The 15,232-nt window shown below is 44.4% G+C and overlaps 1 protein-coding gene across 1 annotated transcript; it reads right to left on the bottom strand.

The window, feature by feature from the left end:
• Positions 1 to 2,873: 2,873 nt before the first annotated feature.
• On the bottom strand, positions 2,874 to 11,250 carry HSP90AA1 (heat shock protein 90 alpha family class A member 1). Its single transcript, XM_069783448.1, has 11 exons — positions 11,073 to 11,250; positions 9,052 to 9,210; positions 8,590 to 8,956; positions 7,929 to 8,062; positions 7,107 to 7,415; positions 6,287 to 6,452; positions 5,815 to 6,005; positions 5,520 to 5,667; positions 4,497 to 4,765; positions 3,820 to 4,153; positions 2,874 to 3,619 (listed from the first exon to the last, which is right to left on the bottom strand). Exons 2-11 carry the CDS (start codon positions 9,208 to 9,210, stop codon positions 3,510 to 3,512), a joined length of 2,187 nt encoding a protein of 728 aa, XP_069639549.1. The 5' UTR covers positions 11,073 to 11,250; the 3' UTR covers positions 2,874 to 3,509.
• Positions 11,251 to 15,232: the final 3,982 nt, after the last annotated feature.

Raw genomic sequence — 15,232 nt, 5'->3', positions numbered from 1 at the left:
CAAGTTTTATTGTAACCACTTATTAAGACCTGTTTGCTCCACTGCTCTGCAGCTCCAATACGGCAGAACATGTTTTAATATCAGTACCCAACTCTTCAGTGAACTTTGTCATGCATTTCTGCTTAGAAGAAATGAACTTGTAAGCCCCAACCAGTACTGTACCATGAGCCTCACCATAGGGTCAAAGAGCCCTGAAAAAAAGTGAAGTTATTATTAGGGCACCCAGCCATTCCTAAACTCCACTGTGGTGCTCTGTGACACTTTTATTTACTGTTAAAAACAGTACAAAATGCGAGAAAACAAAGACCGTGAACTGCTACTACAGGCAGCTTAGCAAGAGAACTTTTGATAACAGCATCCTTATTTCCTAAAATGTATTTCAGTAAAAAGGTGGCCAATGAGGGGAGCTCCGCACTGTGCCAAAGCAAAACCCACTGCCGCTGTGTCCTTTGTGCATGACTCCTCAGCGTAGTGGCAGGAAACGACTCAAAACACCAATACATTCTCACAGCAAGAAATACTGGAGATAACCCACAAGTTTCACCTGAATTTTTCTCTAACGAACAGATGAATTAGTTTTCAAGGGAGGTAAAGACTTGAGTGTAAGACTTGAGCCTTCAGTTCAGTGACAAACTGGAAAAGTCTGCCTCTAGCATTTTTTGTCACTATAAAGTCTAGATCTCAACATACTAACTGGAAGATATTTTCACAATTTTTTTACACATTGCAAGAGATCTTGTAAAACAGATTTTAGTCACAAGACACATGTACCTTAAAATCCACGTGATTTTAAGTCCTTAGTTTTGGTACAATGCTACTCAATTTTTTGCCAGTGAGACCTTATAAGAAATTACCCAAAGCAGACTGAAATGTCATCCTCATAGCTTTCAACATTTAAGCATCACCAAGGTGGAGGTGTTTACCTTCTGATCATTACTTCTACCATCCATGCACCAAACTGCAAGTCAGTACTGATGTACACACTGCTAACTGTGCAACCCCTCTTACAAGCTGGAAGACCACATTTTGATGTCATACTCATTACTATAGCAACAGCATATTCACTGCTATGGCACAAGGTGGTCATGGAACGCATGAGACACCTCATCCTAGTCAGGTGGCTTACAGCAGAACGAAAACCTATTGACTAGGAACAGTGACACTGAAATTTAATTAGATCTCACCTCACCCCCAGGCTGGTGGGGGAAACTGATCTCTTGCCTCACTGCCCGAGAGGATTACTTTTTTTGACATTGCTTACACCTTCACCTTGCTTCTAACTTTCACTAACATGGTAACACCGACCTCCAGTCTTTTGGAAATACCCATAATTTGAAGCAATTTTGGACATGTCATAACAGAGTGACAGGTGGGGAGGACAAACACCCCACATGTAGTGACCTGTGACTTCAAACTATTTTGTAGGTGACACATGAACTCTAGTCACCATGAGCTGCAACAAGCTTTGTGACAAACTTTGGACACAACAGGGGATGTAAAGCACTGGGACCTGTTGGAGGAAAGTGTTTTTGAAAGGCATGTTTCCTTTCCTAAACTTCGATTCTTAACTATCAAAGGCAAGCAGCATCCATTTCCACCGAGTTACTACTGTATCTCCCTCTTGGAGTAACTTGGTCTAATGCAAGCGTGGTCTGAAGCATACAAGGTATGTCAGCGCAGCAGTTGGGGGTGTAGAAAACAGAAGCCTTCAAGCACATTAGCCCTTCAGCAATTGTGTAAGTGGTACTGAAGCAGGTTTATTTTCATATCCAATCCCTTACTTAGTTTCATTTTGGAAAGAATTCAGAATGATTTGCAAGAATGTGAGCACATCAGTCTCAAACTGACAGACAAAAGGTCAGTTTGAAGTGATTGCTGTAAGGCCACTTACCTCATCAGAGCACAGCACTGCCTTCACATATCCACCACTCTATCCTACAAGTGAAGCATAAACTGGGACTTGACCCACCCCCAGGAGAGTACTGCTTTGACATAAAGTCATAGTATCCTTAGGAACCCAGAACTTGTGCAACTAACTACTTTGCATTAGCTTGCCTGAAGTTGATTCAGTACCTTAAAGTTACCGCTACAACCAAAACCAATTGTCCTTTCACTGGATTACAAGCAAGCCGAAACACACCATCATATGTAAATTTTTTTACATTGAGCTCTGCTTCCCAAATATTGGTTATGAAGCAGTGAAGAACAGATGCAAATCTAGGAAACTAAACACTAGTCAGAGAACAGGGGCAAGACGGTCAGAACTTGTCCCTCCCCCTCCCCCTGAGGAGTTCATTAAACTCCAGCTTCTTACAAGTACCAAACCTTATCAGTCTGAAGTCAGTGAAGGGTATCTGACCTGCATTAAGTGCTTGGCAGGCAAGGGAAGTCACTGGATCTGGCTATTAACAACTCCCATTTCCTTTTACTACTCTCCTTCAAACAGGAAGGTCAAGGAATACAGAATGCAGCGCAACATAGTCATTTCTTATAAGTCTGTATGTATGATGTAGTGCTGACTACCTCACTTCACATGGAAAACTCATCACCTCAGTATGGCATGATTAATTGGGCTTGCAGCTTTAGGAGCCTAGCTCCATTGGCAAAGTTTTTAAAAAAATTCCTGGATTATCAACACAAGTTAGGTTTAACTTGCGGCAAATAATCACTTTTTCAGAAATTAAAGTTGTCTTGAGATCTTTGAGAACTGACTTTTCTGCTTTTATGTGGTACTAGTTTGTAGTGGCATTGCAGAGCATGCAGTATTAATTAGACTTAAGACAGCATCTAGCACTCAAGATCCAAAGCAGAAGCTGAATGCCAAGAACAGCAGGTTTTGTTCCCAGCGTTAACAGACAAGTCAGTGACACAACTCATTCTTAACACTTTTATTCTTACAGTTCTAGGTTTGAACTGTACATGCAGAGTTGCATAAGTCACAATAGAGATTTACAGTGGATTCTATTCTATGGTAGAGTGCAATCCAGAATCCTTAAACAGTATAAAAAACAACTTTAAACATCAAGACCTTGTTAGGAGCAAAAGGGTTAAAGCTTCCCCAAGTATTTCAGCTCTCCTAGATACCTAGTTACTAGGTACTGTATGTTAGATTAGAGTTGAAGAGCTGTATAACACTAAACAAACTTGGAACATCCTGATGTCATACCATCTTTGTTACTTCTTTCCCACATTTCTGGCAATTAAGAATAAGTCAAAAACCCTGCCACCTGCAACCAGCTAAATACAGACAAAAATAACTACTCCTTACTTGCCTGTTTAGGGTTGTACAGTGTTAAAGAAAATATTCCCTCAATGGCATTTGTATCTCACATCAGCTGAAAAAGCAATGTAACAAAAATAAAGGTATAACATCTTTGAAAATAAATATAAAGAGGGAATGCAGACAAAGTGTCAAAGATTTTTTTTTTTGGCAGGTAACATTCATAATATACAAAATATAACTTATTCATATTAGCCAAGGAAACATTCATGAGTTCCCATAAACTGTTTTAATCCACCTCCTCCATGCGTGATGTATCATCATCTCCTTCAAGAGGTGGCATCTCCTCAGTAACTGCTGGACTGGCTTCTTCTGCAGCAGTATCATCTTCATCAATGCCTGTTCAGAAAACACATGTATCATCAATGCTGGTATCAGAACTCGGAGCTATATTCTCCTTAACACTTCAACCCATTTAAGATCCCCCCTTTTCCACAGGTACAAAGAAGCACCACGGTGATCTCTAGACACTCGGTACCCTGCAAGGGCACATAACCACACCCAGAGTTTACTGGAGACAGGACAGACTGCTAACTTACCCAGGCCAAGTTTGATCATTCTATAAATGCGGTTGGCATGTGTCTGAGGATCTTCTAAACTGAAGCCAGAGGACAGAAGTGCTGTCTCGTACAGCAAAATGACAAGATCCTTCACAGACTTGTCATTCTTATCAGCCTCTGCTTTCTGCCTCAGTGTTTCAATGATGGAATGATCAGGATTAATCTCCAGATGTTTCTTTGCTGCCATGTATCCCATTGTGGAGTTGTCTCTTAGTGCCTGCGCTTTCATGATCCTCTCCATATTGGCAGTCCAGCCGTATGTACTTGTTACAATACAGCATGGAGAAGTAACTAAACGATTGGAGACAACCACCTAAAAAAATGAACACAAAAGTTTGCAATTTAACATTTCAACACATATACTTGATTTACTATCCCCACTGATTTAAGCAAGGTTCAACATTGAAATGCTGCTGCATGTCACCAAGACCCAAGGCTCATGAGATTGAGCTTAAGAATTTGCAACACCAACTCAACAGAACCACTCAGCTTCACTGAAAAACATAGCCACCTTGTATCTATAAAGCTGTATCCTGCAGAAAGACTGCTGTCTCTTTCAGAAAACTCAATTGTAACACACCATTACCCGAGCCTTCTCTGCAGCAACTTCATTTCAGATCATTAAACTTGTATACAAACTGAGTACTACCAATTACCTTTTCTACTTTCTTTTCAAGGATATCTTTCATTATTTTGCAAAGGTTTTCAAACTTGGCTTTCTTCTCCTCCTGTTTCTTTTTCTCTTCCTCATCCTCCGGAAGCTCCAAACCCTCTTTTGTTACAGAAACCAGGGTCTTGCCTTCAAATTCCTTCAGCTGCTGCACACAGTATTCATCAATAGGCTCAATCATGTAGATCACTTCCAGGCCATGTTTGCGAAGACGCTCCACAAAAGCGGAGTTGGCTACCTGATCTTTTGTTTCACCTGCAAAAATCAAGAACACCAGTTGTGGGTTAAGCCTCAGCACTGTAACATGGTAGACAAACATGTCTTCTGAAGAGCCTATGCAGCATTTCCAGTGATACTTGGATGTCCATACCAGGGAAAAACAAGGGGCACAAAACAGGTATGACAAGGTACTGCAAAGATGAGGCTGGCCTGAAGAGACTCAAGCCTTTCAAACCGACACCATAGCTTGTAACATTCCACTGGTTTGAAAGCAGATTTGTATTTCCTGGGAAACCAGGTGGAGAAATGTTTCCCATCCCTGCCAAGGAAGTAAACTGAGAAGCCCTGTAAACAGCATTTGCATTTTGAAAAAAGCCTTAGTATCTGATGCCTGAACAGTTAAACTGGTTTGAGCATTAGGTCTTAAAAATTCAGATACTCCTGGCCAGATATTATTAGCTAAAGCCTGAACACAAAGCTATCTTAAAGGCACCTCAGAGACTGAAACATACTTTCGGGGCTTACAGGGGAAAAAAAATGCTGATGAAGCTAGCTGTGCAAGGAGCACTTTTATCTGTAGTTAGTCCTGATGTCCTCATGGACATAGTACCATATTAAGGAACTGTAACCACTATAACAAGTATGACAAGCATGCCCTGCACAATGTGGTGCCCCTTATCTTTCTTTCTATATTTACCAAGAGAACTGCCATGATTATTTTCCATTTTCTGACCCCAAAAAGATAATCCTATGTAGGTACCTACATTTAGACAATTTGTTACCGACTCACCAGTAATGTAGTAGACGTGTTTCTGGTTTTCCTTCATCCGAGTGCAGTAGTCCTTCAGAGAAACCATTTCATCGCCAGATGCAGATGTGTAATACCTCAGTAATTCTGACAGCTTCTTGCGGTTCTGGGAGTCTTCATGTATACCAAGCTACAAAAGTAGAAGAAAAAAATGGAAGCTACTGAAGTCTTAAAATTCCTTTAGACAAATACTAAACTTGTGGTAGTCTAGTATTTCAGGCACAACAAAAATCTGTAGCTTCTACAATGAGTATTATTAAGCAGAAAGACTACAAACCTTGATGTTCTTGGAGAACTGCTCATAGAACTTTTTGTAATTCTCCTTGTCTTCAGCCAACTCAGTGAAAAGTTCTAAGCACTTCTTCACCAAGTTCTTCCGGATCACTTTCAGGATCTTGCTTTGCTGCAGCATTTCACGAGAAATATTCAGAGGTAAATCCTCAGAGTCTACCACACCTCTCATGAAATCTGGAAGAGGACAGTGAGAATTAGTATTGCAGGTCTCAAAAAACAAGATTACCAGTTACCACCTAATTAGCTTTGCCCTTTTAAAATGATGAATTGGCTTCTACTGGATTCTAGACAACATGAACTAAGCAGTACTTTCAGCTGCTCGGGTACTTCCTGATCAGCTGTTTAGGACTCAAGTCTTCCCCCCCTCAAATTTCTTTAAATATGAAGGGAAACTACAAAATTGCTAAGCAGTTTATCTATGTCTTGGGAAAAATTTTCCTCAAAAATATACTCACTCAGATATTCAGGGATCAGTTCCTCACAGTTGTCCATGATAAAAACTCTGCGTACATACAGCTTGATGTTGTTCTTCTTCTTCCTGTTTTCAAACAGATCAAAGGGTGCACGCCGTGGGACAAACAGGAGAGCTCTGAATTCCAACTGCCCTTCCACAGAGAAGTGCTGTGAGAAAGCAAGATGATCATTTCAGTCAGTTTGCATGGCTCTCACTTCAGTAACTGTTTAACAACTCTTCAAATGCAGAAGGCACACAGTAACCATCTGAGATTTCAGAAAAAACTCAGTAGGCAAGACACTGGTCAGGAACAAGCACTTTCTCCAGACAGACATCCAAGTTCTGTTCAGTCCCTACCAGGCAAGTAGGCCAATTTTGGTTCCATATATTATATACTAAGCTTCAGGAAGCATGTCTATTCTTACAGCACTTCCCACTATAGACACAGAAAAAGTACAATTACATCTCACCCTTCACCTTTAGCTGTAGGTGTTTTAAAAAATAAGCTACAAATTCAAGCAACTCAATTTACATTTATCTGAGATCTATTTTTAAGTTTTTCAATTAGACTTGGCAACAACTAAGCTACAAACTGGTAAGGCATCTGCACTTATTTTTATTTACTGCAGATTTGATTAAGATTATAAACACAGCCTTAACAGTAACCAGAATAATTGTAGCACAAAGGGTTACCCTCGCATAGTGAAGGGTTTGAATCACAGTATGATCTGGGACGATGGATCAGAGTTCAGCAGCATGTTTAGCAAGCTTCCAGCTTTAATAGAAAGTGTAATTGTGCCTGGAGAAAGACAAAAACTTACTTTGACGGCCAAGTGGTCTTCCCAGTCATTAGTCAGACTCTTGTAGAATTCCCCATATTCCTCATTGGTTATGTCATCTGGATTCCTGGTCCAAATTGGCTTGGTCTTGTTGAGCTCTTCCTGATCAATGTACTTCTCCTTGATCTTCTTTTTCTTCTTCTTATCTCCATCCTTCTTTTCTTCTTCTTCATCAGAACCAACATCCTCAATCTCTGGTTTATCTTCGGTCTTTTCCTCCTTCTCCTCTTTTTCCTCTTCCTTTTCCTCAGCCTCATCATCACTCACCTCCTTATCACGTTCCTTCTCCACCTACAAGAGAGATCATTAGCTGAATTGAGAAACCTGTTAGTTTTATCACTAACAGCTCTAAGGTATCCCCTGTAGTCTCACAAAGCTAGAAACTACATGAACATGTCATCAAGCTTTCCTCCTTGACTCAACTAAGGACTTGCATTCTGGGTGCCGAGATAAGTAGTATTTTGTTTTCATCTGCTTATGTGGTAGATTATGCCAGTTTCATTACACTGAACTACCACTAACAATGCATCAAGATATAGTTGATTTTCTCAATGGTTTGGAGACTGTGATACTACTAGCTTGGTAAACACATTTTTTACTTAGTCTTGTAAAATGAATTTGTAATTAATAGTCTTGTAAAATAAAGTTATAATTAACAGAATTACATTTCTTAAGAGCTGCCTCCACGTAACAACAATTTTAATTAACAAAATACACATGGACTACTCTTTTCTTAATTTCAAAAATTCACTTGTTTTAGGGTGGCAATACTTAATTATTTAGTATTTCAAGCAAGGTACGTACAAAGAGTGTAATAGGATAGCCGATGAACTGAGAATGCTTTTTCACTATTTCCTTGATTCGCCGTTCTTCCAGGTATTCAGTTTGATCTTCTTTAAGATGCAGGATGACTTTTGTTCCACGGCCCAGTGGTTCACCTAGAATGGAGTTCACAGGTTTTACTTGTGCAGCAGCAGACTAGACTTTGACTAGTTCTAAAATGCGCCTTCTTTAAAAAAAGCACTGCTGTTATGTCTTCACCACTGGGAAAACATAAGCTTCTGTCTCCAGAAGCAGCCTTACAGACACTTCCTCAAACTTACTGTACCCAGCATGTATTTTCAAGTACACTTATAGATACTTTCACTACTTAGTGTGTTCATGTGTTACCTTCCAAGTTTCTGTATACAGAGTAGCTGTAGGAGTCTACAGAAGTATTTCCATGTATAAGCTTTAAAAGATTAGTCTTCATTATAATATGCCGTTTGCTTAGGCATTCCCTTACCATGTATCAACAGTTACTCAAACTGGAATGGTGAGAACAGCTGTGCCTGAGCTTGTTCTGACACATGACTAGTACTACCCCTTTTATCTGTTGTTTCTGTCTTTCTCAATGCATGGAGTAGATATCTTAATGCCAGAAATCTTTACAAAGCACACTTGAGCAGAAACATTCCATACTCACCATTATCAAGTCTAACAGTGAAAGATCCTCCAGCTGATGACTCCCAAGCATACTGCTCATCATCATTGTGCTTGGTGATCACTGTCACTTTTTCTGCAACCAGGTAGGCAGAGTAGAAGCCAACACCAAACTGGCCAATCATGGATATATCAGCCCCTGCCTGCAGGGCTTCCATGAAAGCCTTGGTACCAGACTTGGCAATAGTACCAAGGTTGTTGACCAGGTCAGCTTTGGTCATCCCTATGCCTGTATCCACAATGGTCAGAGTGCGATCATGCTTGTTTGGAATCAGGTTAATTTTCAGATCTTTTCCAGAATCCAGCTTGCTTGGGTCAGTCAAGCTCTCGTATCTTATCTTGTCCAGAGCCTGTAAGAGAAGAGGCAGGCTTTAAAATTCCCTAACTATTCCCAAAAATCTGTTGTCTTATTGACATGATCCAAGCTAAGAATTAAGATACTTACATCTGATGAATTGGAAATCAGCTCCCTCAGAAATATTTCCTTATTGGAGTAGAAAGTGTTGATGATCAGAGACATCAACTGAGCAATCTCTGCCTGGAAGGCAAAGGTCTCCACCTCCTCCTCCATAGGTTGGTCTTGAGTTTGCACAGCTTCTGGCATCTGTTAAGGAGAGAGAGAGTTGAAATCTCGTCCTCAACGGCTTGCGCACACATCTTTTCGCAGGCAGTGACAATGGCATTCTAAGGCAAAAGGTATTTAACAACGTGGTTTCAAATACAGCACCCCATAGGAACACCCCCCCCGATCTTATTTTCCTACCAGTAACAACTCCAGAATTGAGGAATGCAGAAACTAGATGCAAGATTTTAACTCATCGACTTGCTTTACCTTCACTTTGATTTGCACCACTTAGAGTAACACAGAACTTTTCCTCTCCTCCCCATTAATTTACAAATTAAAATGCAACCCTTACTTCCGTGTCACAGACCAAGTATGCATTACAAAAAGAAAAATGCAACTAACAACTTTGCCCGACATTTGAGAGGTTAGTCGCAGTACTCTGTAGTCGATTCTCACACTTAAGTCTCTATGCTTTCCTTTTCTCACGTCCACCACGTATTTTGCTCACACAACTACTATCTTCAGCTGCAGACACTGTCCGCAACTCCAACTTATGTAGCAATATGGCCCAGCCGAACTCGTTACTCTGTCCTACACAGATAGATTACCCGAACTTCACTGCCCACCTGCTGCCTAGGCTATTCTCTGCACGAATCAAAGTTCAGGAACGACAGATCCAACTCAATAAGGAAGAACCGCCCCCCCCCGCCCCGACCCCACTTTAGCGGCTACGGAATGGAGACCAAGCACAATATTGTAATCCTTAACTACAACGCTAACGAGGTAAGAAATAGCCAGCCCACCAGCTACGGGACCCGGCTCCAAACGCCCCAGCCGGGGCCGCCGCCCGTGAGGCGGTTCAGGGGAGCCGCCGGGCGCGAGCCGCCTCCTCGTGCGCCGCCGCGCAGCGCCCCCTGCAGGCTCCGCTCGGAACCAGCAAAGATTCTAGAAACTGCCAGAGCCTTCCCCGCCCGCCCCCCCCCCACCCCCCCGCCCGCCCCAGCCCCGCGCAGCCCGCAGCACCCCCCGCCGCCAGCAGGGAGCATTGCCCCCTCCACGCCGCCAGCAGGGAGCAATGCCGGGCCCCCCTGCCCGGCCCAGCAGGGAGCATTGCCACCGCCCCCGCCCGCCCGCCCCCCGCCCCGTGCCGCTAACAAGGAGCGCTGCCGCCCCCCCCTCCCCGGCCAACAAGGAGCACTGCCGCCCGCCCCCGCCGCCAGCACGGAGCGTTCCCGAACCGTCCCCGGCCCCCGCTGCCTCCCCACGCTTGCCTTAGCCGCTTTTCTCCTCAGAACCGCCTGCCGCAGACCCCCCGTCTTTACGCCTTCATGGCCGAAAGCCCATTCATTGAGAGTAAGGCTCGCTCGCTGGCCATCCACCCCCTCCCCCCCCCGCAGCGAAGCGGAGTCGGGTCGCCCCCCTTGCAGCCCTGCAAAGGGGGAGCTAATCCTACAGGTACACCCCGAACAATAAACAGCCTCCTCCACCCGCCACCCTCCCCCAGCTCTGCCAGCGGAACCCCCCCCACCCCCCAAGGAGCTGCCCGCCAGTTTTTCCCCCTCTCCACCTCCTTACTTCAGAAACAAACAAACAAAAAGCATTCAATATGCTGATTTTAGAGCCATCAGCACCTCACTGCCTCTCAACCATACCCAGACTGCGAGACCCAGTACCCCTCCGAGCCCACTTCAGGTTTAACAAGAACTAAAGAGGAGATTAAAAAAAAAAAGGCACGTCCCGCACCACGCGGTTCCCTGTACTCGCCCCCCCCCCCACCCCCCCAGTACCAGCACGGCGCCCAGACATGCACCAACCGCTGGCGTTTGAAAGGAAAACGCTCCCGCAGAAGAGCCATCCCCTGTGTAAAACCGGCTACCGCTACAGCCGCCTCCGCCGCTCACCTTTACAGGGGGGATGGGCTGCTAGTCTCCTCACTGAGGCTGCCGATACGCTCTACCCGCACCACTGTGCCTCCACTAGTGCGCGCTCCCCGCCGCCCGCTTCGCTTATATAGGCCCGGCGCCGCCTCCTTCCAGAACCATCGGGAACCTTCACTGACAGGCACGGGGGAGGGGGCGGCTCGGCGCTGGGGGGGGAAGGGGGCGGAGACCCCCGGCCACGCCACGAGGGGGTGGGGTCGAGCCGCTCGCAGCCAATAGTAGCCCTCCGCGACAGCCGTCCGTCAGAGCGCGAGTCTCGCGCAGGCGTTTTCCGTGGTCTCCGCTGTCAGGGCGAGGGTGGGTTCTGCGCATGAGCCGGCGGCTGAATGAGCGCGCGCGCGCTCCCCATTTGTCCAACCGTCGGCTCGGCCGGGGGGGGGGGGCGGAGAGGGGGGAGGGTCAGTGGCGGGCGGGCGCATGCGCGGTGGCCGCCCGGGGTGGCGGTTGGGCGCGCGCGGCGCCGAAGGGGAGGGGTCCGGGGGGGGATTTGCGCAAGCGGCGGGTGACGTCATTCGCTGCCCTACGCCTCTCAGAACGTCCTAGAAGCGGCCCGCTGCGCTCTTGAGAAGGGCCTAGAAAGCGGGGGGGGGGGGCTCCCCGGCCCGCCATCTCCCGCCGGGAGAAGGGCCCAGAATCGGGGCGCGGGGCCTGTCTCCCCTCAGCGCCCTGTCTGTCGCTCCGTGGCCGCCGCGTTAGTCGCGCCGGGCGGCTCCCCGCAGGCCGGTTGTGCAGGCGGCTGAGGCTCTGCTCCCCCCCCCCCCCCCTCCACCTCTGCCCCGGGTCGGGGCTGCGGGGCGGGATGGGGAGGCTGCGGGAGGGCCGGGCACCGCGGGCCTGCCCTGCCTTGCCCGCCGGGCAAGAGCCGTCTGCTCTGCCAGGCGTAACTGGATGAATCACGGCTTAGGGATGCTGTGGTAAAGCGTTTAGCCTCATCAGGGAAAATAAAAGTCGCTTCTCACACGGCAACTATAAGTCTGCAAGTTGCACAAAACCGTGTCTCTTAGTCTGTGTTTCTTCAGGATGAAAAAGAGTCAAGTGCTCGCATCCAAGAAGCTCAGAAGACCTACATAGCTATGCAGTTACTTAAGGGTTTAAATGCTAGTAGTAGACACGAGACAGATGCCAATGCCATTCAGTCTGTTAACAGCCCATAGCCTGAAACCCACCAGGATTCTCAGCCCGGACCTGTCTTTTGCCATCTAGTCTGTGGGAAATCTCAGCTGATGTTCAAAGGGCACAGCTACAGACATCTTTAAACATACGTTCATACATCTTGCATAAAGGCTTGAATAAGTACACATCTCATTACACCCAGTAGCTCTGTGATTACGGCATTTAGCAGGGGGTTATTTTTACATCCTGAATGACCTGATTGGGAGCAGGGAGTTAAATGCAAGACTTCCACGTCTCAGGAGAATGATCTGCATCACATGTGTTCCAGAGCAGGCTTCTAAAACTTTCTTCTTGGAGCTGATCCACTTTTTGGGATATAAATACCAAGTGAAGCTGCACGTTACAACTGTACACTGATGTAAGCATCAATCTAGACAATCTCCCTGCTCTAAAGAATACCTACTTATTTACTTGAGGAATAAGAAGGATTTTGTTTCCGTAGCAAAAATTTGTCCCAGATGCAACTTCTTGGCATTTTCTGTTGGCTCTTAGGTGTAACCTAGACAGCTATCTAGTTCAACATCTGACTGGCCTTTAGGAATCCAATTTTTATATGCCTAATCAGCCCTTCTCCCAGTTAAGTATCCTAAATTACACTAGGTAGCATGCCCTATGAATTAGGTACTACAATACTTAGGTCCATTAATGCATTTAACCAAAGATCCTTATGCTGAATTTAACTTCCTTAGCATCCGTTACCCTGCAGTTTGACCTAGACAAGCAAATCTGATTGAATTGGGGCCTACAGGCTTGATTTTGTTGCAGCATCGTGTCTTTCAGGGAGTTTTCAGTAATTCTCGTTATCTGACAAGAAGATACTTTAAGTATGTGTGTAAGACATCACGTAGGACCTATCAGGGAATTAAAATTACAGCTTGTTTCATTGCAGTTTCTGCAGTATCTGGATCTGTATCTGCCTTGGTGCAATGATGCAGGTGCAGGACTCTGCCCTTCTAAATAGTGGTGTTACAGCTCTCACCCAAGCAGTTGGCCAAAATACAGGGTCCTGCAGGCTATTTTAATTAGAAGGAAAAATTAATTGTGGTGTCAACAGTAACATAAGAGGGTGTATAGATGAGCCGCTGCTCAGCACACAGAAGAAATTGAACTGTAAGATTGAAGTTACTTGCTCACAGTTCTAAGCCACTGAAAAGGCTGGATTTCAGCCAACGCTCATCCTAGAAAGTTCTGCGCTTATGTCTGGGTCACCTTTTTGGTGCTTACTCTGGCTGGTTGTTTTCTGTACCTTCTCTGAGTCTGATTTTGTGGTGCTTCTCCATGCATTTCTTTTCCTTTCTCTCAAACACTTACGCTTCTACAAAATAATATGTACCAAAATCCTTTCTTGAGTATGACGTGTTCCTTTCTTTGCGTAGTGATTATGATTTCAATAGTCCTACAGCTGCTTTGGCTGTCTGCTTCCATAAAGCAGCTTAATGTCTTTTTACCGCTATCCTAATAAAGTGTGGCAGTTATACCCAAGCATAATGATGTAACTTCCATGTTTTTCTTTGATTAAAAATAGACCTGGTATAGTGCAAATTCTATAGGACGTGCCTTTTAGGCTGAAACCCTGTTACATTCAGATTCCATTAACTGAAATGTTTCCTAATGTTTATTTGGGTCACAATAAGTTCTGTATTTTAGAGAACTGCTAAGCTACTACAACTTATGGAAATCTGTCCAAGCATTTTTTTCCAGTAATATTCTACTAAAATTACTTGCGTGCTCTCCTTTTGAGATGTCCAGAATTTTACGACTGCCACTTTTATCAAAATATTCAAGATGTTGTTTTAAGAAAATCTTTTCCTTTCTAATCTCTTGATAAATATGGATTCAGTCATTGAGACTTAGGGATATATGTAATTTCAAGCATGTGAAGACCTGTGGAAGGTTTTGCATATGTCTGCAGAATCACACATCTCTATACTGTCTAATGTAGCAGTCTGTCATTCCGTTTCTCTTTTGTGATCATGCTATTCAGCTTTCAAAAGCAGTCTTCAAAAGCAGACTGATTTCTTTTGTAAAAATTGTTTGACAAGTGCACTAGGAGAAAGTAATCTCACACCAAACCATCTAAGTTTTCCCAGCTATGCTTAACCCAAGTTCCTGTGTGCCTGTGTATTTTCTTCATGACTTGTGAATAATCTATACTCTTTTTGTACTGTTATGCAGGGAGAGCTAGTGAAGATAGGCACTTTGTTCCTATGGTTACTCTATTTTAACTGACTGCAGTTTTGTATTGTTTCATTGTTACACTAAAAAGACTGGTTCCAGACTTGATTTCTGTCAGAGTTAATTTTGGGGGAAAATCTGAGCAACATAGTTCCGTTTTTTCAACCAAGAGATTAATATACTTTCATATTTTAACAAATAGTTCTATTAACAGGGGAAATGCTGAAGCCTGGTATTTTCAAGGCCTACCTTCACACACATTTGTTCCCTCCCATATCCCCTAGACACCCCTGACCCCTCTCTTCATTGTCCCAAACCCATCTATCCTTCATGTGCCTTCCTTTAATGTTCCGTCTGGGCGAGAAGCAGTACGTACGATGGCTGCTGCAGACCTGCGCTCAGCGAAGAGCTAGTCGTTGCCTCCTAGCTGTTAGGCCAGCCAAACAGGGAGGATAAAGCTGAATTCTCCCTGCCCCTTCCTTCAAAAGAAGCAACAAGAGCACACGTCTCTGCTGCCCTCCTATTGATTTTTGCAGACCTTAATATCTCTGTGATCTCTGTTCTTCTGTTAACTTTGATTGAATTGGTTAAATAGGTCAAAATTATTAGGGAGGGACTGATGGACAACCACCATGTTATTGCATGTGCTTAATTTCCTTAGGAAAATAGACTAAAATATTCTTCCGTTTTTTTGTAACAACAGTTGTAGCTAATGTCTGAGGGATGGTTACATGGGATTTCATTTCTTCCGATTATACAGTATTAAAATAAAT

This window comes from Haliaeetus albicilla, chromosome 5 (assembly GCF_947461875.1).
Source record: "Haliaeetus albicilla chromosome 5, bHalAlb1.1, whole genome shotgun sequence".
NCBI classification, from domain to species: Eukaryota; Metazoa; Chordata; class Aves; order Accipitriformes; family Accipitridae; genus Haliaeetus; species Haliaeetus albicilla.
Note: the sequence above shows the minus strand (reverse complement) of the source record. Positions and strands in the feature narration are given on the sequence as shown.

Excerpts from the sequence above, each read along its gene's own strand:
- HSP90AA1 (XM_069783448.1), bottom strand. The coding sequence starts at position 9,210 with ATGCCAGAAGCTGTGCAAACTCAAGACCAACCTATGGAGGAGGAGGTG. Across the intron at positions 5,668-5,814 it reads AGTTCTCCAAGAACATCAAG|CTTGGTATACATGAAGACTC; the intron begins GTTTGTAGTCTT and ends CTACTTTTGTAG. Across the intron at positions 4,766-5,519 it reads ACACGTCTACTACATTACTG|GTGAAACAAAAGATCAGGTA; the intron begins GTGAGTCGGTAA and ends TGATTTTTGCAG.